The 24,296-nt window shown below is 50.4% G+C and overlaps 15 protein-coding genes across 15 annotated transcripts; 9 read left to right on the top strand and 6 right to left on the bottom strand.

Annotated features, from left to right (window-relative positions):
• Window positions 1–3: 3 nt before the first annotated feature.
• BCR37DRAFT_394976 (uncharacterized protein) lies at window positions 4–642 on the top strand (the record flags this gene model as incomplete). Its single annotated transcript, XM_040871550.1, has 1 exon — window positions 4–642. One exon carries the CDS (start codon window positions 4–6, stop codon window positions 640–642), a length of 639 nt encoding a protein of 212 aa, XP_040722980.1.
• A 9-nt stretch (window positions 643–651) lies between these two features.
• BCR37DRAFT_153505 (4-hydroxyacetophenone monooxygenase) lies at window positions 652–2,436 on the bottom strand. The gene is made up of 2 exons (XM_040866118.1): window positions 2,134–2,436; window positions 652–2,088 (listed from the first exon to the last, which is right to left on the bottom strand). Exons 1-2 carry the CDS (start codon window positions 2,300–2,302, stop codon window positions 662–664), a joined length of 1,596 nt encoding a protein of 531 aa, XP_040722979.1. The 5' UTR covers window positions 2,303–2,436; the 3' UTR covers window positions 652–661.
• On the bottom strand, window positions 2,437–4,125 carry BCR37DRAFT_153532 (major facilitator superfamily domain-containing protein). The gene is made up of 2 exons (XM_040866120.1): window positions 3,848–4,125; window positions 2,437–3,806 (listed from the first exon to the last, which is right to left on the bottom strand). The coding sequence occupies exons 1-2, from the start codon at window positions 3,936–3,938 to the stop codon at window positions 2,572–2,574; spliced, it is 1,326 nt and encodes a 441-aa protein (XP_040722978.1). The 5' UTR covers window positions 3,939–4,125; the 3' UTR covers window positions 2,437–2,571.
• A 487-nt stretch (window positions 4,126–4,612) lies between these two features.
• Window positions 4,613–6,466, top strand: BCR37DRAFT_153512 (uncharacterized protein). Its single transcript, XM_040866119.1, has one exon. The coding sequence runs from the start codon at window positions 4,702–4,704 to the stop codon at window positions 6,451–6,453; it is 1,752 nt and encodes a 583-aa protein (XP_040722977.1). The 5' UTR covers window positions 4,613–4,701; the 3' UTR covers window positions 6,454–6,466.
• A 12-nt stretch (window positions 6,467–6,478) lies between these two features.
• Window positions 6,479–6,829, bottom strand: BCR37DRAFT_394972 (uncharacterized protein; the record flags this gene model as incomplete). The annotated part of the gene is made up of 2 exons (XM_040871549.1): window positions 6,479–6,721; window positions 6,764–6,829. The coding sequence occupies 2 exons, from the start codon at window positions 6,827–6,829 to the stop codon at window positions 6,479–6,481; spliced, it is 309 nt and encodes a 102-aa protein (XP_040722976.1).
• Window positions 6,830–6,992: 163 nt separating this feature from the next.
• Window positions 6,993–9,210, top strand: BCR37DRAFT_415265 (amino acid permease; the record flags this gene model as incomplete). Its single annotated transcript, XM_040872275.1, has 3 exons — window positions 6,993–7,085; window positions 7,492–7,512; window positions 7,553–9,210. 3 exons carry the CDS (start codon window positions 6,993–6,995, stop codon window positions 9,062–9,064), a joined length of 1,626 nt encoding a protein of 541 aa, XP_040722975.1. The 3' UTR covers window positions 9,065–9,210.
• A 152-nt stretch (window positions 9,211–9,362) lies between these two features.
• On the top strand, window positions 9,363–10,971 carry BCR37DRAFT_389166 (major facilitator superfamily domain-containing protein; the record flags this gene model as incomplete). The annotated part of the gene is made up of 3 exons (XM_040870704.1): window positions 9,363–9,691; window positions 9,732–9,924; window positions 9,961–10,971. The coding sequence occupies 3 exons, from the start codon at window positions 9,363–9,365 to the stop codon at window positions 10,969–10,971; spliced, it is 1,533 nt and encodes a 510-aa protein (XP_040722974.1).
• A 101-nt stretch (window positions 10,972–11,072) lies between these two features.
• BCR37DRAFT_153415 (uncharacterized protein) lies at window positions 11,073–12,640 on the bottom strand. Its single transcript, XM_040866117.1, has one exon. The coding sequence runs from the start codon at window positions 12,494–12,496 to the stop codon at window positions 11,174–11,176; it is 1,323 nt and encodes a 440-aa protein (XP_040722973.1). The 5' UTR covers window positions 12,497–12,640; the 3' UTR covers window positions 11,073–11,173.
• A 69-nt stretch (window positions 12,641–12,709) lies between these two features.
• On the top strand, window positions 12,710–13,263 carry BCR37DRAFT_331890 (magnesium-dependent phosphatase-1; the record flags this gene model as incomplete). The annotated part of the gene is made up of 2 exons (XM_040867043.1): window positions 12,710–12,756; window positions 12,810–13,263. Coding segments are annotated over 2 exons (501 nt in total), but the record flags the coding sequence as incomplete, so codon positions are not given.
• A 234-nt stretch (window positions 13,264–13,497) lies between these two features.
• Window positions 13,498–15,027, top strand: BCR37DRAFT_153394 (dynein regulator). The gene has a single exon (XM_040866116.1). It carries the CDS (start codon window positions 13,636–13,638, stop codon window positions 14,980–14,982), a length of 1,347 nt encoding a protein of 448 aa, XP_040722971.1. The 5' UTR covers window positions 13,498–13,635; the 3' UTR covers window positions 14,983–15,027.
• Window positions 15,028–15,440: 413 nt separating this feature from the next.
• BCR37DRAFT_361297 (armadillo-type protein) lies at window positions 15,441–17,637 on the bottom strand (the record flags this gene model as incomplete). The annotated part of the gene is made up of 2 exons (XM_040868229.1): window positions 16,023–17,637; window positions 15,441–15,761 (listed from the first exon to the last, which is right to left on the bottom strand). Coding segments are annotated over exons 1-2 (1,884 nt in total), but the record flags the coding sequence as incomplete, so codon positions are not given.
• Window positions 17,638–17,681: 44 nt separating this feature from the next.
• On the top strand, window positions 17,682–18,610 carry BCR37DRAFT_153343 (peptidyl-tRNA hydrolase). Its single transcript, XM_040866114.1, has one exon. The coding sequence runs from the start codon at window positions 17,901–17,903 to the stop codon at window positions 18,351–18,353; it is 453 nt and encodes a 150-aa protein (XP_040722969.1). The 5' UTR covers window positions 17,682–17,900; the 3' UTR covers window positions 18,354–18,610.
• Window positions 18,611–18,962: 352 nt separating this feature from the next.
• BCR37DRAFT_153371 (MOSC domain-containing protein) lies at window positions 18,963–19,784 on the bottom strand. Its single transcript, XM_040866115.1, has one exon. The coding sequence runs from the start codon at window positions 19,670–19,672 to the stop codon at window positions 19,106–19,108; it is 567 nt and encodes a 188-aa protein (XP_040722968.1). The 5' UTR covers window positions 19,673–19,784; the 3' UTR covers window positions 18,963–19,105.
• A 464-nt stretch (window positions 19,785–20,248) lies between these two features.
• On the top strand, window positions 20,249–21,165 carry BCR37DRAFT_400578 (50S ribosomal protein L30e-like protein; the record flags this gene model as incomplete). Its single annotated transcript, XM_040871810.1, has 2 exons — window positions 20,249–20,284; window positions 20,339–21,165. The coding sequence occupies 2 exons, from the start codon at window positions 20,249–20,251 to the stop codon at window positions 21,113–21,115; spliced, it is 813 nt and encodes a 270-aa protein (XP_040722967.1). The 3' UTR covers window positions 21,116–21,165.
• Window positions 21,166–21,233: 68 nt separating this feature from the next.
• Window positions 21,234–24,293, top strand: BCR37DRAFT_382854 (uncharacterized protein). Its single transcript, XM_040869967.1, has one exon. It carries the CDS (start codon window positions 21,281–21,283, stop codon window positions 24,239–24,241), a length of 2,961 nt encoding a protein of 986 aa, XP_040722966.1. The 5' UTR covers window positions 21,234–21,280; the 3' UTR covers window positions 24,242–24,293.
• Window positions 24,294–24,296: the final 3 nt, after the last annotated feature.

The raw sequence follows: 24,296 nt of genomic DNA, 5'->3' as shown, positions 1-24,296 counted from the left end.
AGCATGTCATTTACGTTCCATCACAGCATCGAGGTGGATGCGACGCCTGCAAAAGCCTATCATGTCTTTGCTGATCCTGCAAGCTTCGAGGAGATTATGGTCTCTTCCTCTGTCTTGACGCGGGACTGTACACTCACATCTTCTCCGTCAAACGAGACGAAAGAAGTGACATTTAGCACAACATGCACACCAAGAGAGCTTGCTAGTATGGCGCAACGTCTACTGGAAGCAGACGAAAGCTCCAAGTGGACAGCACAATCTCTAGGTGCTCTTGTGGTCCATGCAATGCACTTCAAGCTCACTGAGGAAGTCGTCTATCTGGGATTCAAAAAAGTGATTCCTGTCACTGGTACAATGTTTGTTCCTCGAGATGAGAGTGCACCGTTCTGTCAATTCGATCATCGCAAAACAGACGATGGGTTGGTGGAAACACGCAAGATGCGCGTCATCACACCCAGTACCACAGTTTCGACATCAGTCGCTCGAGCAGAGATTTGGGAAGAACTCATAGGCACGACATCATGGTATCTCAAGTATTTTGTGGAGGCCGAAGCCCAGAAATCACATGCGAATGTGGTCAAGTATTACGAAACACACTTCAACAATCTCAAGCAGGATCAGGAGACAGAAGGTAAAGCATAGAATATAGTAAGGGAATAGACTAGTTAGCGATGGCAGCAGCCAGGCCTACAGCGCCAGCAATAGGAAGTAGACGGCGTGTCCAAGAGCCAAGGGCAGAGCCAGCTGACTTGCCATCAATAGTAAAATCTTGCCACCTGACAAAGCGCGCCCTGAGAGCAAAGTGTGCTTGGAAGCTCGGGTACAGAGCAACATTACGGCCGCCTTGAACGTACCAAGCACTGCAGCCACCTTGCTTACCAACAATGGTGCGTTCAGTTTCGTCCTCGATCCAACGGACATCCTTACGTTCTGCTTGCTCCTTCACTTCAATCACCTTTCGCTTGTCAGCCTTGCCATTGGTGGGGATGACCTCTTCCAAGAGTCTAATGATGAAGTCTGACTGCCTTTGCGATGTGAACAGATAGGAAAAGTGGCCAGTCGCGGAGTTGGGGCCCATCGACAAGAACATGTTGGGGAAACCATTCAAACATGTCGAGAAGTAAGCCTCAGGACCCTGGTACTTCTTCCAGTGCTCTTGAAGAGATTCGCCATTGATGCCGCGGATGTCGACCACGAATTGGCCAACCTTGAAGCCGTTGGCAAGGATGATCACATCTGCCGGGTACTCCTGGCCAGATTTGGTAACAACGCTGTTCTCCTTGATCTGAACAAGTCCATCACGCGTGACGTCCATGTTATCACGATGCAGGCAATCGAGGTAGCCGGTATCCATAACGCGTCGCTTGCAGCCAATCTGGAAGTCTGGCACAACAATGTCGTGATACTTTTGCGGGCAACGATCGCGAATGTACTTGAGTGTTTGCTTCTGGTGAATACGTCGCAAGTGCTTGCCGATGCCCTTGACGTAAAACATGGCGAAGGACGCATCCAAGACAGATGCAATCAAAAGCCTGTAAATCTTCATGAGGAACGGCACGTAGCGGAAGAGCATACGCGCGAAGGAACTGTACTTGAAGTTTGGATCTGGCATAAGAAAGTGCATCGAACGCACAAATTGTCGCACTTGCTTGGCTTCCTTGCACACAATAGGCACGAACTGGGTCGCGCTACAGCCGTTTCCCACGACAATGACGTTCTTGCCCTTGAGGTCGACGTCTTTTTCCCAGCGTGCAGAGTGGAAGATTGGCCCCTTGAACGTTTCGCTGCCCTGAATGCCAATATCATTCGGCAAGTGCAAACCGCCAACAGCTGGTACGAGAATGCGAGTGCGAATGTCATACTTATTGCCTGTGAGTTGATCTTCGCAGTGCACAATCCAAGAACGGTCTTCGGCATCCCAATTTGCGCCATTGCAGCCAGTATTGAAACGTGTACGATCGTGAATCTTGAATTTGCGGCCGACTTCCTGCTGGTACTTCCAAATCTCATCACGACGAGACATGAAATGGCTCCATTCGGGATTGGGTGCGAAATCAAAACTGTAAAAGTGCGAAGGAATATCGCATCCTGAATATTAGTCAGTTCATCCGGTCACAGGGGAAGGCTGCTTACCTGCTCCAGGGTAGGTATTGAGATGCCAAGTACCGCCGAGATCTCCGCTCTTCTCTACAAGACCAATACGCACGTTGGGGCCAAACTTGCGGTCGGCTTGGACACAAAGGGCCATGCCAGACATGCCGCTACCGATTATGAGGACATCGTAGTCCAGGGTCTTTGCCATTTTGTGGTTGGCTGTGTAATTACAAGTGGGCTGGTGTGGTGTAACCGTTCTACCCCGGTGGGTGGGCCGGGTGGCTCTATATACTTTGGATGCCTTTTGCCCCCCGCGGCTCCGTTCGGTCACACTGCTTCGAGCTCGAGAGTCGAGATGGGCGATCTGACTTGTGGCACAGTTTCAGATTGACAGGTGGCGCATGCTCCCCCGCAAATTCAACGCCGACCACAATCAGATGGGAAGCCAGTTTCCGACTAGAAAGAGTTCCAGGCATTCTATACGCTCCTGAATTTAAGTTGCATGTACACGACAGTACCAAACAGAAAGCCAACACTGACTGAAACGAGTAGCGCATCAGCATATCGAAAATTCCCACCAAAGCGGCTGTAGGTCCAGAGCTCAAGCGGATGAGCGATGAGATTGACGAGACCTGCAGTTGCCATAATTCCACCGTAGAGCACACCAAACCTGTCGTTGCCAAAGAGCTTGAGAACTGTGCCTGGGAGAATACTGTAGATCCACGGTCTCAGCACGACAAAAGCAAGAATATGCAGTACTTGTGCTGCTTTGAAGGGAATGAAGCTCAACACGCCAACAATTGATGCTAGACCAGCTGTCAGCGAGTAGACAGTGACAATAGTGTAATGATCAATGATGTAGCCAATCAGTGGAATAGCAAGAATACCACCGAGAGGCAAAAGTATATCGAAGAACGTGGCGAGCGCATCTGCCTGTGCTTCCGGTAGTAGCATGTGCAGCTGAGCACCAACAGTAGCAATATAAAAGTTGACACGAACGAGGGAGACAATCATGACACTCATTGGAAACAGAAACCAACCAGATGTGATGATGCTCCACGTCGGCTGATTGTGCATGACGCCAAACAACGGATCTTGTTGCCGGTCTTCTTCGCCGTGCAAGAGCGATTGGCTCTCATGCGGCGAGTGTTCGACCAGCAACTTGGTCTCCAGAACTTCATAAGCTGTCTTGGACATGTACAAGATCTGTACTAAAAGGATGGCAGCAGGGACAACCGCGTAGACCGCAAAGAATCTGCTGATGCTGACCTTGACAAAGTTCTGGTACACAAGGCGGTAGATAAGGAACAATGCCGAGGATGCGTCGAATGCTCCAGTCAGTCCACTGACGATAATGCCTTGACTAGACGGAAAGGCCGGCGCAAGGGTGAATGCAGACAACAATAGAAACGAACCAGAGCAGGCCAGGACCGCGTACGAAACGGCATAAAGATCTAATGAGCTAGATGACGCAGCGATTCCGATCGTGCCAAGCATCATGAGACACGCACCAATGATCGAAGTGACTCTAGGACCATAACGATCGAGCAATATACCAATCGGGAAAGAACTGACATTGGTCGAAACAGCGGCGAATGTGAATAGCAGATTGAGCTTGACCTCCTGTGCAACACACGGTGCAGGATCTTTCCTTGAACACTCATCAGCGTAGACACCAGAGTCAATGAGTATAGGCTTGAGCGCCGCAAAGCCTATCGTTAGCGTTTATACCTGGCGAGGATGGTTGACTGACCAAAACAGATGCCAACTGAGAGTAGACAGTAAGTGACGGCCGTCACCACCTGAAGAAGCCGTCTATTCGTGGAGACATTGTCGTGTAGCATGAAAAGCGAGCACAGGCAACATCAATGCGGCGATGCGTCATAGCGAGCTTTTATCTGTCTTTTCGATAATTATACGTCTCGCCAATTCTCTTATCTAGCCGACCGGGCTAGCCGCGCACTCCGGCACAAGGCCGTGCCTGATGAATCCCGTTCTAGCACTGGCAGTCAAGTAGCTATGACCATGGCCAGAGCATCCAGAAGCGGTGATAGCTTAGTAGCACTGCTCTGGATTCAATCTTTGGTTCTTCTGACATGTACGACCATGTAGTCAAAGGCAGCAGGTCGAACTAGTTCAGCTGAGAGTGCGGGGTCGGTCGTACCCTCAAAGCAAATGCATGATACTCCGGTTTACTTGATGCACGAGCGTTAACTGTTATGGAGTCGCCAAAGAAGAGTTTGTGGCTCAAGTCTGGCATCTCTGCAGTTGTGAGCTCAAGATGCATCTCAGAGTCTCAGACGCGAGGTCGCGTTCTGAAATCTGACGACGCGCAGGAAATTGAAAAGCTAAAGCTACGTACCAAATCTTGGTTTTTGCACCTTGCTGTACTGTATTGTATACTTGTTACCAAGTCTGAGACTATCTGAGTGACCTGGAGTAGCGGTGGAGCTCCCGTACCCACTTTGTCTGCTGCTCCAGCTTTAAAGCACCTGCTCTTGTCGTTGCTCTGCTTTCGCCCATCAAAGTGTGCTACGTTGTATACTAGTGGATTGCTAGACGACTGATACTGTTGCTGCCCGCCTGAAGTCATCAAGCACTATACATATGGACTTGGATGCGCACTCCAGCGATGACAGCGACACGCTTGACCTCAAACGAAGCGCAGCTCGGCATCAGAGTCGTGCAGCAAAAGCTGAGGCTGATATTGCCAAAGCCTTGATGACTGCCGCAAAAGCAGATGCTGCTGCAGACTTACTGGAAATCAAAATGCGAAAGCGTGCTCAGCGTAGTGGGAAACCATTACCTGCAAGAAGACCTCTCACTCCGCCGCAACAAAAGCCCAAGCCCTTGGAGGCACATTTCTCTTCTCCGCGAGTGTTTGGCGGTCGTTCGGCTGGCGGTGTTGTTCAAGTTCCCGTTTCGCCTAGTCCTCAGCGTGTTCGGCCTCCTGTGTCGCCTGTACGAGACATCTTGGGCATCGGGAAAGGCTTGACGGCTCGACACGTTTCCCTCAAACCTTCACCACAAAAGCCAATTAAGACATTCAATGAGCGGTCTCTTGATCGAATTAGGGACTCAAAAGCAGTGTCAGACAAGGCAGTAGCGAAGGAAGCCTCGCGAGCAACCAGCTTCACGAACCTTGTTCCTGCATTTTCTGCAACCGCTACCGGCAAATTGGCAGATGATGTGTATCAAGAGCCGGTTGGCAATTTTATGATTCGCGATCCTGTCATTGCGAAGGAGGATGCTGATCGACTCTCAGACAATGTTGCACATCGCTTCAATATACGACAGTTCTTTGCTGCTGTCGGACCGCCAGACTACGAATTGGACGACGATATCGTTGACTTTGTGATAGCAGGGATCGTTGCAAGCAAGTCAGATACACGCTCAGCAAAGAACGAAAATGCTAGCAAGTACTGCGTCTTGACCTTGACCGATCTGAAGCTCGACGTGGCCGTCTTCTTGTATGATGACGCCTTCAAAGATTTCTGGAAGATGCCAGTCGGTACGGTGCTCTACCTACTGAATCCGGTCATACAAAAGCCGCGTCCAGGCGCCAGTGCGGACAAGTTGACCTTCAAGATTACCGATGCCAAGAAGATCCTCGAGGTGGCAAAAGCAGCAGATTTTGGGCTCTGTCGAACAGTGAAGCAGAATGGACAGCAATGTACACAATGGATCAACACAAGAAAGCAAGCAGAAGGTGTCTGCGACTTTCATCTAGAGCTCAAATTTGAGAAAAACACCAAGAAGCGCACAGAGTTTTCAAGTGGCACACGCGCATTTGACCCGAGACAGCCTACCAAGAAGAGGCGCAAGGAGATGGAGAATCATGCGCAGCATCGTGTATTCTTTGGCGACAATGTCACAGCCATGTCTGGTGGCCACGGTCTCGACGAGCAATACGATCAGCCCGTCAAGAATGACGCACGGCTCATGAAGGAAGCTGAAGAGCGGCAAAGGGATCGTCAAGCAGTCGCAAAATTGATGAAGAACATCCCATCATCAGCTGGCAATGCTTATTTCGACTTGGAGAAAGAACAAGGAGCAGAGGCTAGTGATGAAGAGAAGCCAACGGTGTTTTCTGCGCCGACCATCAGGAAGCTCGGCTTTGATCCAACGCGTCGTGCATACATCACAGCTGTTCAACACACCAAGCCTATTGCAGATCTTGCAGCAGAGTTGACCAAAGATGGGGATGACATCGATTTGACGGTGAAGCGCAATGCTGGTTCGAGCAAGTTCATTGTGGCCGGTATCGAGGCTGATAAGAAGGCTGTATCAAACAACTCTTCCTCAACACTGCCAGTTCAGGACGAGGACAGCGACAGCGATTTGGAAATCGTACGATAGCATTTCAGAGTAGAGTGTTCATTAATCAAGCTTGAGGCTTGCGTCTTTCTTCGACATTGAACATGTCCTTTGTAGACGCTTTGCCTGTTCCGTCAACCTGGGCTTCGCCTAGCAGTGCACGCTTCTGATTTTGCGCCCAGCGTTGTATATCACTATAGACGTGGTTGTCTGAGACGTTGTCATAGTCATTGAATAACACCATGTAGAAACCAGTGAAGCCTACAGTGAACCAAGTGAATACTTGGATACGCTTCGACCATTTAGACATCTAGTGATGCATCAGCATGAGTAAAGTAAGTCAATCTTGTACCTTGTTGACATTAATCGCCCTTTGCTCGAAGCGGGCGACGTTAGAGCGAGGATTTGATCTGCTCATGGTAGTTGAGCGAAGCTAGTGTAGTCAAGCTGGAGCCTTGTCAATACGCAGTCACGGCGTAATGTTCAGGAGAGCGACAACTCGCGAATCTGCTGCTGCCTGCTGGGTTGAAGTCGCCGGAAATTTGCAATCGCGAGATCTTCCACACAACACACACATCAGTATGTCCGCAGGAAAGGCTTCTACGCATGAGGCCTACACGGTCGATCCTCTCCAGTCGTCTGCTTCTTCATTGAACGAAGATGAGAAGCTCCTCGTAAGTTGATTGCTCCAAGCATCAACCAGGAATTGAAAATCGCATAAGCGTCCAGGTAACCACATTCTCCCTTTTCCCAACGCTCGTGTATCGCAAGATATCGAGCATCTTCATCAGCTTGTAAAACAAAGGAGCCCCACACTCCTCTGTTTCGCAAGTTGAGGTCGGCTTGTTTCGGGGTGCCCTTCTTCTGCTCAACTCCTGATCGCCTCAGCAGTCTTGAGCAGAGTCCGGCTGAGATTATACCCGTAAAACTTGATCAGGTTAATACCTGCGGAAGGAGAACAAGCCCTGGATCTCTTCGTGCGAAGAGACTCCTGTACAGACCGTAATGCGGTGGTCCTTGACTGGTCGCCGCAGTGCGGTCGTGCACTAAAGGTGTTTGTGACCGCTTGCTAACAGATAGGCACGTCTAGGTTACAAGAGCGTATGTACCAAACAATCTCTGCTGATCATGCTAACATCAGGTTCTCCATCGAAGCTTCGCACTCGTGGACAATTTTTCCGCCGCCTTTGCTGCTCTGTACTTTGTCGGCGGAGTACGCGTCACGTTTGGCCTTGGTATCTCCTCTGGTGGACCAGCAGCATACTGGTCTTCCTATGTCATCTCGTGTATCTTTACGTTCTTCACGGCTGCCTGTCTTGCTGAAATTTGCTCTGCCTTGCCGGCTGCAGGTTCAATCTACTTTTGGGCAGCAGAGTGCGCCGGTAATGACTATGGCCGTCTCGCTGGTTTCATTGTTGCTTGGTGGAGTACCACAGCTTGGACCACCTTCACAGCCTCCACCTCTCAGTCGGCAGCCAACTACATGCTTTCCGAAATTCCTCTCTTTGGCTCATCCTACAGCACTGATTCAAATGATGTCAAGTTCCGAGCGGTTCAATGGGCAGTCGCTGAAGTCTTGCTTGCAATTGCTATGCTCGTCCAGTACATTCCGCCACGCTACTACAAATTTGTCTTTCGTGCTGCGACCGGTGTCGTTGTGCTCGACTTTCTGCTCAACTTGATTTGGTTGCCGATTGGCGTTGCCAACACTTACGGCTTCCGCTCAGCCGAGTATGTCTTCACCCACAAATTCAACGGAACAGGCGCTCCTGCTGGCTGGGACTGGTGTCTTTCCTTCCTATCGACTGCAGGTATTTTGGTTGGCTATGACGCTGCTGGACACGTCGCAGAGGAAACAAAGGATGCCTCCAAGAATGCAGCACGAGGCTTGTTCTGGTCTGCCATGTACTCTGCTGCCGGTGGACTGGTCATTGTCATTCTCTTCTTATTCTGTGCACCGGAGGCAGAAACGCTTTTTTCCTATGCAATCCCGCAGCCATTTGTGGCAGTCTACTCGCTCGCCCTTGGGCGTGCACACGTTTTGCTAACTACGATTGCCGTTGTTGGACTCATCTTCAACACGAGTGTTTCGTCGGTCGCTGCCTCCAGGCTCGTCTTTGCAGTCGCTCGCGATGGTGTTTTGCCGTGGTCCAACTGGATTGCTCAGGTTGACTCACGCGGCAATCCAAGGAATGCCATCACCGTGATTTGGGTCGTCGCAGCCACATTACTTTGCACCATCTTGCCAAGTCCTGTGTCCTTCTCATCGCTCGTCTCGGCTGCTGGTGTACCAACATTCGCTGCATACGCTCTGATTCTCACTTGCCGAGCCATCATCACGCCAAATGAATTCCGCAATGGTTCTTGGTCGCTAGGACGCTGGTCGCGACCAATGAATTTGATTGCCATTCCATTCAACTGGTTCTGCGTAGCCGTGCTTGTTTCGCCCTACATCTTCCCAACAACGGCGCAAAACTTGAACTACAGTGGCATCATCCTCGGTGCCATCACCATCTTTGGGTTCATTTCTTGGATGGTGGTGCCAAAGGAGCGCTGGCTTGAGAAGAAGCGACTCCTTGGGGTGCGCAAGGCTCAGGTGGATCGCGAGGAGCAATCCAGCGTTCATGTCATTTCCGAGACCAGCTCCAAGTAGGTGGACATGGGCATTCTTGGCTCAGAAAGTTTCCATGGATCGAATTTGCTTAGACACAGTATCTCGAGCAATATAGACTATATAGGCAGTAATCTTACTTGGCCTTTTGCTGCTCTGCCATACTGTTTGGTTTAGGTTTGAGTTGCACAAAATGCCTTGGCGCAAATTCCAAACGCTCTACTAGACTACTACTGCTATACTACTACAGACTTCGATTTGAGCTTCACTAGCTTGTTGCTTGAGGTAGCCAGCTGTACTTCATGATCTACTAGTAATAGGAGCGTGTTTTTCTCCTTCCATGAGTAGCGGCTCTCGCTCACCACTCAAGCTCATCTATGCTGCAGATGACGAGCTTGATGATGAAACTGACAAGTTGCTCGGTAATGACTCTGACCACACGCTTGCACCCTCTGCATCAACAGTCCTCCGCGATGTACAGCATATCGCCAAGATGATGCCAGGCGCTGGCTTGCTGCACTCAAGCGCGGTTGATCCGCACGAATCTGCCGCGCAACATGAGCATAGCGTGGCAGAAGCAGATCTACTACAACGAGGCGCCACGCGCGGGAAGCGGCGCTGGGTAGGCGTTATACTCATCATTCTACTCAATCTCGTCTCTTCATTTGGGTAACCTTACTCTATTGTGCTTGTGCACTGCTGACAAAAGAACGATTGCTTTTGCGCCCATGGCGAGTATTGCGCGTGATCATTTTGGCTTTTCTACATTGACGGCAATCAACTGGTTGACCCTCTCTTCGGGGTTTATGTACTTTTTGGCTTCTCCTGTATCCATTTTGGTGACACGCTTTGGTGCTAAGCAAGCATTGCTGGCTGGATCAGCATTGCTCATTATTGGCAGTGTATGTGATCGATTGTTCTACATGTACTAACAACAGTGGCTTAGATTCGTTGGCGTCCATCGCCAATCATACCCTATGGTGCTAGCAGGCTCACTCCTCGTCAGTGCCTCGCAGCCTTTCGCGCTCAACTTGCCAGTCTACTATTCGGATCTCTGGTTCGATGCAGAAGAACGCGTTGCAACAACAGGACTCATGACGCTGGCAAGTCCGTTAGGCCAAGCTGTTGCTAGTCTTGTCATTCCTTTGGCAGTTGAAAAGCCATCAGACATGCCGCTCACAATGCTCGTTATTAGCATCGTCACTACCGTTCTCTGCTCCTTCAGCATCTTGATGCCGTTCCGCAAGAAGGTTCACGTCATTAGCGACTTGAGCGAAGCGCATGTGAATGCAAAGCAGTCAGTCTATCAAGGATGTGTGCAGCTACTATCGACCAAGGCATTCCTCTACATCTTGGTTCAATTCAGCATTCTCGTGGCAGCGTTCAATGCGGTTGCCACACTCAGCGAGCAAATGACAAACCCACTTGGCTATACAGCTGTCCAAGCAGGCATGTTGACTGCTGCAATGGTGATTCTTGGACTGATTGCTTCGGCCATCGGTTCTCCAATCCTCGACAAATCACGCGCGTGGAAGCTGCCAACACTGATGTGCGTCTCTACAGCAACAGTGAGTTACTTTCTCCTTGCAGGGCTCTTGACGTCTTCATTCTCGTCACTCAGGTACAGTGTTGCGATTGCGCTGTATGCTCTCATCGGGGCGAGTTCACTCATCATTCTGCCTCTTGCGCTCGAGCTCGCCGCTGATGTGAGTTATCCGGTAGACACTGAACTTCCTGCAACAATCATGTGGATGCTTGGACAGCTGCTTGGCGCTTGCTTCATCTTGAGTATGGACAAGCTGAAGAATATCTCCTCAGATGGGACATACGGTGGTGCCCTTTTGTTTTTGGTGGTAGTGCTTTGCTTACCTCTGCCTATGGCTGTCTTACTAGCTCGCAGTGGGCAGGTTGAAAAGGGTCGAGCGCTGCGAAATGGCGAAGATGGATAATTTCGTGGCATCGATGATATATACTAGATACTGCAACTTCCTGTGAATGTTCATCAAGCCAGTGTGTCGAGATCTCTGCAGACTTGGTCGATGATATTGTTTGTGAGCCAGAAGCACTGATGAAAGACACTTCCTCTCGGCGAAGCAGTAGAGATTCTCGAAACTCTAACTGCACAAGATAAGGACAATCGTGTTGAAGGGATCATTCATCGACAAATTCGACAGGAAAGTCACCGAGATCCTCGCCATAATCCGTCTCCTGCGTCTCTGAAGGTCGAGCAACAACAACATCCGCCTCAGAATCTTGCCGTGCTTGCTCAAATACAGACGCCGCTTGTCTTTTCCCCAATTCAATAGCCTCCATCTCTGCTTTGCACGCATGGTACAGAACTCGTTTCGCAGCCACGATCATCATGACTGCACTCGGCTGCAGCCCATCCAGAATAACTGTGTCAGACGCTCCATCGTCTTCTGAGAAGGGTTGAGAGCTGGTGTGTACACGCGCATGTGCTTGTCCGGGTGCTGGTAATCCTCCTCCATTGCCCGATGAACCACTTGCATCCACTGCTGCGCTTGCGGTTGATCGAGTAGCTCCAAAACCAACGGCATGGTCGAAAAAGAAGTGAGAGAGCTGTACTGCATCCGTTATAGAATCTGCTTCAAGGCCTGTATACAATGCATGTGCGAGCACTGTACATGGATCGTCATGTGCGTCTTTTAGTAATAGACTCGTCCCTCTCTGTCCACAAACCTGAAAGACTGGCATAGCAAGGAGAGTGTGCGCGTTGAATAAGTCACGCAAGCATGTTGAAAAGCTCATTGTCGTTGCCGATTGTTTATAAACGCGTGTAGCGTGTAAGACTTGTTTTGCTCGGAGAAAGGAGAGTTCTTGCAGTGCACGAACTGGGATTGACTCGAAACGGCCTTGCCAGAGCGCATCGTCTGCCAAGGTTGGCATAGAGGCGAATTGAGATTCTGTGAGGGGTGTGTATGGATACACTGACTGTTGCTGGGACATTCGATCCGGTTGAGAAGGCCGATGACGCGTTCTTTGAGAGGCACTGCGTGTCTGTGATGCACGAACAGTCGCAGTGCTGCTTGGCTTGATGGGCTCTTTGGTGTCTGCTTCATAGGCAATTTCGAGACTCGGTGCACCGGAAGCTTGTAGTTCTCTGAGCGTCTTTGCATTCGTCAAGAGTTTCTGGGTGAATGCGAAGCTACCATCAAGGAGATCCTGGTCATCCTCGTCATTTGCATCAGCATCTGCATTGTCTACTTGATCGGGAGATAAATGGCCCTGCGACAATGCACTTTGCTGTCTCTGTAAAGTACGCTCTTCTTGCTGTGCTGCCGTGAAGGGGTCTAATGCAACAGCTTGAGGTTCTTGGAGGTCAGCTGTTTCTTCGAGGAGGCCCTGTGCGGCAAAGAGGGAATCGAGTTCGTTGTCTGAGAGGGCATCATCGAGGCCATAGAGGTCGCTGCCATGAATGTCCTGTGAGCCAAAGTCATACGCGTCGTCTTCCATCCATTTGAGCGTGTATACTGGGAACTGAACAGGAAATCTGTCTCTTGTTCCTGAGTAACAGTTCCTGAGTCGGGTGGTCGAGTTGTCGAACCAACTTCCAATCGTCAGGCAACTCCCTCGGGGACAACCTCTAGACTTGTTGCTACTTCTGGACTAGACAGAGGAGCGCAGCTCAAGAGACATCATCTGGATATGGTTCGAGAGACAGACCAGCAAGGGATGCGATTTCCAAAGCTGATTGTATTCGACCTCGACTACACGTATGCAGCAAGCACCGCCATGGACCGATGAGAGAGCGCGCTGACATGCGCAGTCTATGGCCACTCTGGATCGATACCCACATCTCACCACCCCTCAAACGCGTCTATGCCAGCGCACTCAAGGACAGACATGGCGAAACCCTGGCTTTTTACAAAGATGTTCCAGGGATTCTTGTGTCTTTACATAAACAAGGTGTTGCACTGGGCATTGCAAGTCGTACATCTGCGCCAGATTTAGCAAGAGAGGCGCTGACTTTGCTGCAAGTGCAAGGACACGAGGGTCCTGTCCTGAGCATCTTTTCCAAAAAGGCAATTGAGATTTATCCAGGCTCGAAGATGAAGCACTTCAGAGCCATTCACAAGCATACGGGTATTGCGTATGAGGAGATGATCTTTTTTGATGATGAAGCACGGAATCGCGAGGTGGCAGGACTGGGTGTGACGTTTGTACTTGTACCGCAGGGCGTGACGCAGTCTGTGTTTGAGCGGGGACTGAGGGACTGGCGTGCGCAGGTGAAGAGGAGTGTCGAGCGGCCGAGGGAGGATGAGGTGGATGGGCATGAGAGGGATGGGAAGGCGGATCACAGCGAGGAGGAGGCATAGACGGGATAGACAGAGTAGATGAGGATATCGAGTGTGTAGATGAGGATATAGAGTACAGCAGAGAAGGAGCTACAACACCACAGAGCAGGAGATGAGGAGGATGCGTGGGAGAGAGAAGCAGGACGACGGCAGCGATGATCTCATGCATCTCTCTTCTTTGTCAACAAACAGCAACGACCACGACAAAGAGGCAGATATAGCTAGAGACACGTAGAGAGAGAGGGAGGCTAGCAGAGACTGGTGCAGACTAGTACAGACTAGCAGGGAGATCCATCCATGTCCCTCTCAGACAGGCAGCGGGACGACCTCAACAGAGCCATCCTGCAATACCTAGACACCCACAACCTGCATGCTGCCTCATCCGCGCTCAAGCAAGACCTCCAGCTCGACCCATCCTCCCTTCCGCTCGACGACAAGTACAACGGCCTCCTAGAGAAGAAGTGGACCAGTGTCATTCGCCTACAGAAGAAAATCCTCGTCCTCGAACAGACACTTGCTGAACTGCGCGACAGTATACCCAGCTACACCTCTGCCAGCGCAGCGCTTCATCCCTCAAAGCAAGACTTGACTGCCTGGATACCGCGTGCGCCTGCGCGGCATGCATTGAGTGGTCATCAAGCGCCCATCACAGGTGTTGCCTTTCATCCCATCTTCAGCGTCCTTGCAACAGCCTCTGAAGACTGTACCCTCAAGATATGGGATTTCGAGACGGGTGACTTTGAGAGAACGCTCAAGTCACATACAAAGGCAGTCACCTGTATTGACTTCTCACCCGCATGGACAAAAGGCGATGGTGAATCTGCCATCCTCCTTGCAAGCGCGTCTAATGATCTCACCATCAAACTATGGGATCCAGAAAACGCATATACCTGCATACGGACACTCCATGGACATGATCATGTTGTCAGCAGTGTCAAATTCATACACGGTCAACCGCATCACCTAGCATCTGCCTCACGCGATCGCTCTATTCGTATCTGGGATGTACAGAGTGGCTTTTGCATACGGACATTGAGTCAAGCGCACACCGACTGGATTCGTCAAATCGCACCGAGTCTCACTGGGGATGGATCACTCATGACTGCTAGCAGCGATGGCGCTGCGAAATGGTTGGATGGCACGTCAGGTGAATGTAGAATGACCTTTTCAGGACACGGTCACGTTGTTGAATGCTGCAGCTGGGCACCGAAACGCGCGCTCAAAGCGTGTTGTGAACTCGCTGGCCAAGCGTATCGTGCATCCGATCAGCCAGTCTTTTGTGCGACTGGATCACGCGATAAACTCATCAAAATCTGGGATGGTCGGTCTGGTCGGTGTATCGCAACCCTTGCAGGTCATGATAATTGGATTCGTGCGGTTGTATGGCATCCAGATGGTCGATACGTCTTGACGGCCAGTGATGATAAAGCCATCAAAGTATGGGATCTAGCGGCTGGTGGACGGTGTTGTCGGACCATCACCGAGGCGCATGGGCATTTTGTGAGTTGTTTGGCATGGGGTTTATCCAAGGATCAGGCAAGTTACGAACAACAAGAGAGTTCAGAAGCAGCGAATACGGGCAAGGGACGGTATGTCCTTGCGAGTGGCGGAGTCGACCAAATGGTCAAAGTATGGATGCCTTGAACCAAAGACACCCTGAATTTGACCCATGTACAGAGCATCACGCACGCTTCTCTTTTGAATTTGAATGTACACACATAACCACTCCTCCATTACGCACCTGTCTTGTGCAACCGCGCATCAGCACGCTTCATGTCCTCAATCCGGCTCCTCAGCTTTGCCGTCAAACTCGCCGCTGCTGCATGTCCCGTGATCGGCACCGTCTCGCTCTTCATCGGTGCACCATTCGATCCATACGCAGACGATGTAGTCTCCTTGGTCATTGGACGTGCTGTAGACTTACCCGGTGAAGCATACCGATTCTCCTTCTCCTCACCATCCCTCGAACTACTCCGCATAGCACTCGCAGGGACCGCTAGACTCTGCGCCGGCACAGCAGCAGTAACAGGACTCTGCTTATAACTCTCCCGCACACTCTCCTCTCTCGCTGAAGCATGTCCTGCAATGGCACGCGCATTTTGTAGTTGTTTCTTGAGTGCGTCAATCTCCATCTCTGATTTCGTACAAACACTTCGCATATGCTCCAATTCTCGCAACGTACTCATATAAGGCCCTTCAATCGCTTTCAGCTCCATCGTGTGTTTTGTATGCGATTCAATCAGTGAGGCATTCTTGCTTTGCAATTCTTGGAGTTGTGCACGCAGCGCATTGAGTTCATCGCGATCTCCGGCAGTTGCGAGCCATGCTGCTTTTTCACGACGCAAGGATTCCAATTCAAGTCGATCCGCAGGCGCTAGAACAGGTGCTTGACTCTCAAGGGATACAGGTGGTCGTGCGAGACTCTGTGCTGTAGGTCGTTGTAAGCCCGTTCCACCAGGTCTTGATAACCGTGATGCAGCAGGGGAGGAGGGGATCCCACCCACCATGGACTGTCGAGCAAGTCTTGATCCAGATGCTGCAGAAAGACTGCCAGCAGAGGCAACACCCGGCGCCATGGACGCACGCGGACCATAGCCGCTTGATGGGACAATTTTGCGCGGTTGGTTCTTGAGAGGTGAACTCGCAGGCCCCGCTGTCGGTACTTTTTTGACAAGTCGCTTGACAGGTTGTGGCTTACCAGCCGCAGCAGCAGGTACAGGTTTTGGTTTCTCAGGCTTCGCCTTGACGGTGGCAACAGCAAAACACTCAAGAATCTTTGGTTTTCGAAGTTCTTCAATTTGTTCCAGGTAAGGACCCATTGCACGTTCGCCAATGAGCTTCATCAGAGTACCGAGACACTCTGCTGCTGCATCACGAACTTTTGCATCAGATTCACCAATGAGTGCCGTGGCACCCTCTGCAATAGCCTTCACTTCGCCTTGCTTGGGAAAGACGGGAGTGACGGACAGGCTGCGTGAGAGGAAGAGGAGCATCTGGCATCGCACAGAGGGATTCTTGCTCTTGAGAAGTTCAAGTGTCTCTTCAAGCACATCTTCAAGTGTCGTGGTCAGGAAAACTGCATCGAGTGCGCCCGCAATCGCATCCAGGACATTCTGCTTCTTCTCTTTGAATCGCTCAGCACATGGCATAAAGACAACATTGCGATAGCGTCCAAAAGCGCGCTTGAGGCCTTTTGCAAGTTGTTCGAGGCAGGTGGCTGCAAGTGAGACGCAAACGACATTGGCGTCCTTTTGCACACAACGTCCCAGTAACCTTGCCACTTCCCCGAAATCACCTTCCTTGATGCGTGGGACTTTACTGCTCTCCACGAGTGCGTCCAAGACTTCCTTGCGGTCCTTCCACTTGCTGCTCAGCATGGCTTCTTCGAAGTTTTTGGGAATCGTGGATAAGACATCCACAGGCTCTGCCAGATCAAAGGCATCGACTGCCTGTTCTTCCTGCTCCTCCGCTACATCGACGGCCGCATCGTCCGCTCCACCCGCTGCTTCCTGTGCAGCTTGTTGTGACTTGAGCAAGCGTTCTTGCTTGACATCACCCACAGTAATGCCATCAAAGGCTTGTTCAAGTTCCTTGACTTGTACTGGTTTCAAATCAGCAAGAATGAGTGGTTTAACAACATCGCCTAGCCAGCGGTACAATGTAATAGCCAGATCGATTGCTTCTGCACGAACATTTTTATCAGCATGCGCAAACAATTTCGGTAACACTTGTACAGCCGGTTTGGCTTTCACTGTTTTAGCGCCAAATGCCGCATACACGCTCTTGATGCACAGCGTCGTTGCAGCCACGAGTTTTGGTAGTTTTGCTGAAAGACCCGGAATGAGATCTTCAATGACGGGTTCGCCGGAATCCAACTCGACATACATCAAGACTGTCTCAATGGCTTTTTGTCGCGTACCGGCACGTGTACTGCCTAGACATTTCTCAACGAGCGCCGGTATGACTTGTGCGCGCGTTTTGAGCGTGCTGTGCATGGGTCCATAGGTCAAATAAGCAAGCACTAATGCGACGCCTGCTTCTTGAGCGACAACATTGGCATCCTTGACTGCTTTGACGAGGAGATCAGGATCAGCGTTGAATAACTTAAAGCACGGCGCGTTATCATTCGGTGAACTGGTAAATGCGCGTGTTGCTTCTTCGTAGGCATTCAGACGGACTTTCCAGACTTTGTGAAGGAGTTTATCTTCGAGCGGGAGTGCGTCGTAGTCTTCCTGCTCGTCTGCCATGGCCTGCTGCCCTTTGTATGGGTCTGGTGCTGGTTGTTGTTGTTTCGTGTCGCTGTCGCTGTGTTGTTTTGATTCGATTCGATTCGATTCGTGAGAGACTCATCAAGTATCAGAACTACTTTTACTTGCTAGATGCCATAGTAGATGGTTACTGCTGCTAGATGACGAGACCCATACTACTCTGCTCAATAGGCAACTATGGGCCAGCTTATACCTACACAAGACATAATGCAGGTCCGTGAATCATCCGGCTCACTACTGCTCTAATTACTGACTCCAAAAGGTCACATCCTGCTCAATCTCTACATCGAAGCCATGCGCTGTCCTGCTCCAGTCCGACGATCTGACCTACAAGGTCGACTATCTAATGATAACAATGCACTGTGGCTCTTTCACTCAGATGTCGATATGAATCTCTCTGGCAATGCAGTAGCAAAAGCATTCCGCCTCTTTCAGCAGCACCAACCAACCGGTCTCTTGTGTGTCTTGCATGATGAAATGGAGATGAAGTTAGGGACTGCAAAATTACGACTCAAGGGACAAGCACGTGGTCATAATGGTATCCGGTCTTGCATTCAGCGACTAGCAACACCAGAGTTTGCTCGTATTGGGATTGGTATTGATCGACCTGCTAGTCGTGATTCAGCCGCAGTGACGAGTCATGTGCTTGGCAAGTTCACGACAAGTGAGATGCGGGTGCTTAAGGAAGAAACACTACCGGCGTTGCTTGCAGCAATTGAACAGCTTTCATTCCTGCAGGAAACATGACGTGAATTGCCAAAGACGCTGCGTATCACGGACTGACTTCTAATGCTGCTTTACACTTTGGTGAATCAATACCAGAGTCTACAACACGAAGACAACACCAGGACTACCCATGTCGTCAGGCCCAGTCCTCCCAGCGGGCAGGCCACCCGAGCAGGCGCCCGAGGCCGTGGACGCCAATCACTTGTTGCGGAATTGCAACAAAAGACGAGCAGACCCAAAAGGCCAAGGCAATTCTTCGCCTACCTTCGCCATGAACGCTGTCACTCTGTCAACTCCTCTATCCTCTCTTTGTGATGTTCGCTCATCGCATACAGAGAACTGCATGGTAGTGAAGAGTCCTTGAGAATCTTGTGGTCGTGCTTGGCATGGGACGGAAGATGCGCTGACTTGGTCAATACTGCTCTTGTCCTAGTGTGGTAGACTCTGGAATAGATTCACCAAAGTGCAAAGAAGTATCAGATTTCAGTCTGTGAAACTGCACATATATTGAAATTCTTGGCGAACCATCTGGACATGCAATCACATGCTGTGTGTTGCCGTCAAGCCATTCGTTGTGATCAGGCGGCGGTGCGAGGCTCAGGCAGCGGCTGTCAGCCTTGCACAGCCAAGGCCCAACGGCACAGCAGCCTGATAGCGCAGGTAGACCGTGTTGAATCTGCTGTACACGCTGCGAGCCACGCTCGAGGATTGCCATGACTCACAATGCTCGAAGCCCTTCATCAGTCTCTTCGACAATGCCGGTGGGATGCAAATTAGACAACATCGAGCTTGATATATGTTTCTGGTCTTTCAGCAATAATCTTGTAGCCAGGCTTGATCAGGCCGCCTCGCTTGACTGTTGCCATGATGCCAGATTTCCGTTCAACAATCTTACGCTCATCATCACGCACAATGCAACATTCTTGTAAACCAGGTTGGAACTTTTCAATCTGAGGGCATGGATTTCTAAGACCCGTCACTGTGATGATTGCATGGTCTCTGCCATTTGTATCCGCTGCATCAGCTGGTACGAAATGAAGTAAGGTGCCTTCACCTAGACCGAGTAGGTCAATCCCCTGTGTGGTGACATTCTCGCCAATACCACCAGGCGTTAAAGTCAAACCACGCTGTGCGACTTCTTCAAAGAATTCCGCATGTAGCAGATGGACCTGCCTGAGATTTGGCGGTGCAGGTTTAATCTTGATGCGGGACAGATGTTGCATGGTGGTGCCTAGATGGCTATCCCCCTCAATGCCTAGATCTGTGATGAGCTTTATGCTCGCTTGTGGTTCTTTGCTGAAGTGGTGAGCTGGGGAGGTATTGACACTGAGAACTGACATGCTGCGCTCGTTGTGTCTACTGTACTGTATGACTATATGAGTAGCACTGAGTACGGACTGTTAATCTGATGTGTGGGGGAGCCGTGAGATATTCTCATCAGATGGGCACGATCAACAAGCAGTCCCAAATCAAATCAACACAAAATTCGAATTTCCAGCGAGCAAGAAATTTGAGAAGCAGGCGAGGTTGGAGGAAGGACACCCAGTACAGACAATAAGATAAAATGGTAGGCAGCCTGCTACGAAGGTGTGCCGTCGTCGTACATGAGTCCCCTGCCTGGTGTCCTGCTCTCTTCTTAAAGGAGCAGGTACCACACCAGGAGCAAGAGCGGTTGATGAATCAATTCTCAACATGCACTTGCCAGACAGTTTCGTTGAAGAACGAAGGAGAGACTTTGCTGCTTTGCTCTTGCGAAGTGGCAGTCTTGTTGATCACTGTCTTTGTTACCCTGGCACTATGTCGAGCTGCTCTTCCTGATGATTATCAAGAAGAGAGACCTCCTCATGCCAATCTTGCAAAGAATACATCCCTTCTACATCACCACTGTCTGGCAATGCTGTTTGATTCATCTAAACATGTTCTTTCGCTCCTTCAATCGCAGGAAGGATCATGTGCGATGACTTGATCACTTTGACCCTTTGCAGCAAGTAGACTAACATATACAGGCACCAAAGAAGGCAGCAGCAAAGTCTCCATTCCCAGCCACCAAGGGCGGTGTCAAGAAGGCAGCAAAGAACCCTCTCTCCGAGAAGCGTACTCGCAACTTTGGCATTGGCCAGGATGTGCAACCTGTGCGTAACCTCTCGCGATACGTGCGATGGCCACAATACGTGCAATTGCAGCGTCAAAAGAAGATCTTGAACCAGCGTCTCAAGGTCCCACCGGCACTCGCTCAGTTCCAGTACACTTTGGACAAGAACACCGCTACAAGCTTGTTCAAGCTTCTCAACAGCCACAAGCCCGAGACCAAGGTTGAGAAGAAGGAGCGATTGACCAAGGTTGCCGCTGCCACTGCTGAGGGTAAGGAGGCCGAGCAAACCGCCAAGCCTACTACCGTTAAGTTCGGTCTTAACCACGTTGTGGGTCTTGTTGAGAACAAGAAGGCTTCCCTCGTCATCATTGCACACGATGTTGACCCTATTGAGTTGGTTGTCTACCTTCCCGCTCTCTGCCGCAAGATGGGCGTCCCTTACTGCATTGTCAAGGGTAAAGCACGTCTCGGTTCCGTTGTCGGCCTCAAGACCGCTTCTGCGCTTGCCTTGACTGAAGTCAAGTCTGACGCCAAGTCGGACCTTGCCAACGTCGTCTCTGCCATCAACGCAAACTTTACAGAGAAGTTTGACACACAGAGGAAGCAGTGGGGCGGTGGTATCATGGGACAAAAGTCACAGAACGAGACGCTTCGCAGGAAGCGTATCTCTGACGCTGCCGTCAAGGTGTAAAGTGTCGTCTTTTCTCTATTGCATAGCCAAACATTTCACGTCTGCGTATCATTTTTGAGTGTGTGTGTTTAAGGTTTTTTATGACGTCGCGACATTGTTCATTTGTATGTCTGTCTACATGCTATATCCTGCTCAGCTCCTGACTAGCACTGGCGCTGTATTCATATGACGCGCTACGGCGCAACGCAGCGCATTCATAGCTTCTCAGACGAAGACTCGCAGGACGAGTCTACATATCCTACAGGACAAGCTGAACTGAGACGTCTGCTAGATGGACCGACACCGCAAGCTAGCGTCATTTTGCGCGATGGACGACGTGTCCGGCGCTCCATCACACTGTCTTCCCTTCGAGAGAGGTCAGAGAATCTCAGTGGTGAGGAAGATCAGTCGTTGCTGCCTTCAATCGACAAGAAACGGTCTCTCTTCACGCGAGCTTATCAAGCTATCCAAGTAACAACCGCTCGCTACAGCAGCAGAGATCATGTTGCACTCTTCAAAAGTCTTCTCGCGTACTTCCTCGCTTCCCTCGTTGTCTTTCTACCAAGACCATTTGCGTTTCTAGGGACAACAGATGGCAAGCATTTCGTCGCCACCTGCTGCGTTTACTTCCATCCAGCACGCTCACAAGGTGCTATGCTCCAGGCGACTCTCTACGCACTCCTCGCGCTTGCCTGGTCATTAATTGTTTCTGCGGGCAGTATGGCTACGGCTGTTGGTTTCAATGCAATTGGACAACGCAACGCAGGACACGTCGTTGTCTTGGTTGTGTGGATCGTCGGTGGTGTTGGTGTGATTGCGTACTGTAAGCAACGTATTGGCGGTCCATTGATTGGCGTTGCAGCATCCATGGCCAGTGTCGTCCTCTTCTTCAATGTCACGCGTGAAGGATCCCTTCAACTCGGTCGATTCAATTTTGAAAAGCTGTGTGGCTATCTGTATCTGGTCTTGATGGGTCTGGGGATTAGTATTCTTGTGAATCGATTGGTAATGCCTGTCTCGGCAACACGGTTGTTGAAGAGAGAGATGATTCAAGCAACGGCGCACATGTCACAGTTATTGACACTGGTCACGCAGTCATTCCTGAAAACAAGTGGCACCGATACGGAAGAACTCCAAGCTGCAGCGACTCAGAATGGTAAAACACTTGCTGTCCTTCAGGAACAGCTCGATATGGCACGGTATGAGTTATGTCTTGCTGGACGCGAACGTGAGTATGCACTGTTGATGGATATTGTCAAGAAAATGACGCACGTTGCACAGCATTTATCAGGACTCTTGTCGAGTTGCGAAGTTCAAGCCATGCTGTTGAGTGGTGAAGCAGACCCGGAAAGTGATACAGGTTCATTGACTGCCAGGGAAGTGGCAAGAACATATATCCACCACCTTGGCCCACCCATCAAGTCACTGGCTTTCACAACACGACAAGCACTGGCTGAGATGCCTTTTGCTGAAGCAAAGTTTCATGTTCGTTTGCCTGTGCAGCTCTTTGAGAATCTCGATGCAGCACTTGCGTTGTATGAAGAGGCGAACATCAAAGCACTCTCAACACTGTACAGTCATCCAGTCTTTCACAACGCAACCGATCTCAGCCAAGTGACGGATCGTGAAGAGGTAGCAGCGTCGATGGAGTACTTTTCGCACAACTTGCAAGCTTTTGTCATGGAGACACAAGCACTCATGCGTGTGTTGCAGGCACTGGAGAAATACCAGGCGCAACCAACAAGATCCTGGTATTGGCTCTGCATTTGGCGTCGCCAACAAAAAAAGCAAAAGTCGAAATCAGCTGTTCCTGCAAGGCAGAAATCATGGCTCGATCGGGTCAAGTATAATCTATGGCGTGCGCTACGCGTCTTCAAAAACCCTAACATCCGGTTTGGTCTGAAAGTGGGTGTTGGTGCAGCGCTTTTTGCTACACCAAGCATGGTGGATGCTTGGCGTGGTGTGTTTCTCGAGTATCGCTTTGAATGGGGTTTGTTGTCCTATGTCATCATTACGAATGCTTCAGTGGGTGGTACGTATTCAGCTGCTCTATGGCGTGTCACTGGCAGTGCTATTGGAACACTCCTTGCTTGTTTCATTTGGACGGCAGCGCCTGCTCGTGCGGGTATTCTCACACCTGCTGGACTCGTCATTGCAACACCTTGTCTCTGGATGATTCTTCATCCTGCAAAGTACAACGTGCAACTAGGTCGCTTCATCTTGCTCTCCTACAATCTTTCTGCATTGTATGCATTCACTCTCTCTCAGCAATCAAAAGATGGGCCAGATCAAGATGCCGATGAAGGGGGTGTCAGGCCCATCATCACTCTCATTGCATTCCACCGCATCGTCTCAGTCACAGCTGGTTGTATCTGGGGTGCTCTGATCAATACCTACATCTGGCCCATCAAGGCTCGTGTTGCATTGCGGCAGGGACTTAGTGCCTTGTGGCTCAAACTAGGCCACGCATGGCGTCAAGATCCCTTTGGGAAGCAACGCACGGCTATCTCCGTTGAGGGCTTTCTCGCGATTCGACAAGATTTAGACAATTTGCATGGATTACTGGCACAATCACCCAATGAACCAAGACTCCGCGGTCCCTTCCCCTCAACCGTGTATGCACAACTCCTTGCCGGTACACGACAAATTGCAGACTTATCCTACGCATTGACACGATCGCTCCACGACGCATCCCACGCTTCACACACTAAGGACGCACTACTTATTCAAAAAACAAGTCAAGCACGATATGCCTTGGCAGATGCTTTATTTCTAGTGTTGTACTTGTTGGCAGGGAGTTTACAAGTCCGTGCACAAGTCCCCGGTTGTCAAATCGATGCTGCTGTTGCTGCTCGAGAACGCTATCTTGCGCGTATCAGTGAAGTGCGTGTTGAAGCGGCATCCGCACGTGCAAAGGAAGGTGAATCGGCACTTGAGTTGTTGGTGGAGCAGGAGCATACAACAGGGGCAGATGGTGCTTCAGATGGGCTTGGTGCGAGTTTTCATTATGCCCTGATGACAGGTGTGTTGCTGACAAAGCTGCGACGGTTATCTGTATTGCAGACACAGTTGTTCCAAGAAGGTGGCATGGCTGGTGATGATCTTGAGGATGCAGATTTGGAGGATGGTGGGCATCGTGTTGCATGAAGTTCATTTTTTATACAAAGGAAACAAATAATTTTCACTACAACACGCTGTCTAG

The sequence above is a fragment of the Protomyces lactucae-debilis genome (assembly GCF_002105105.1).
Source record: "Protomyces lactucae-debilis strain 12-1054 chromosome Unknown BCR37scaffold_20, whole genome shotgun sequence".
Classification (NCBI taxonomy): Eukaryota; Fungi; Ascomycota; class Taphrinomycetes; order Taphrinales; family Protomycetaceae; genus Protomyces; species Protomyces lactucae-debilis.
Note: the sequence above shows the minus strand (reverse complement) of the source record. Positions and strands in the feature narration are given on the sequence as shown.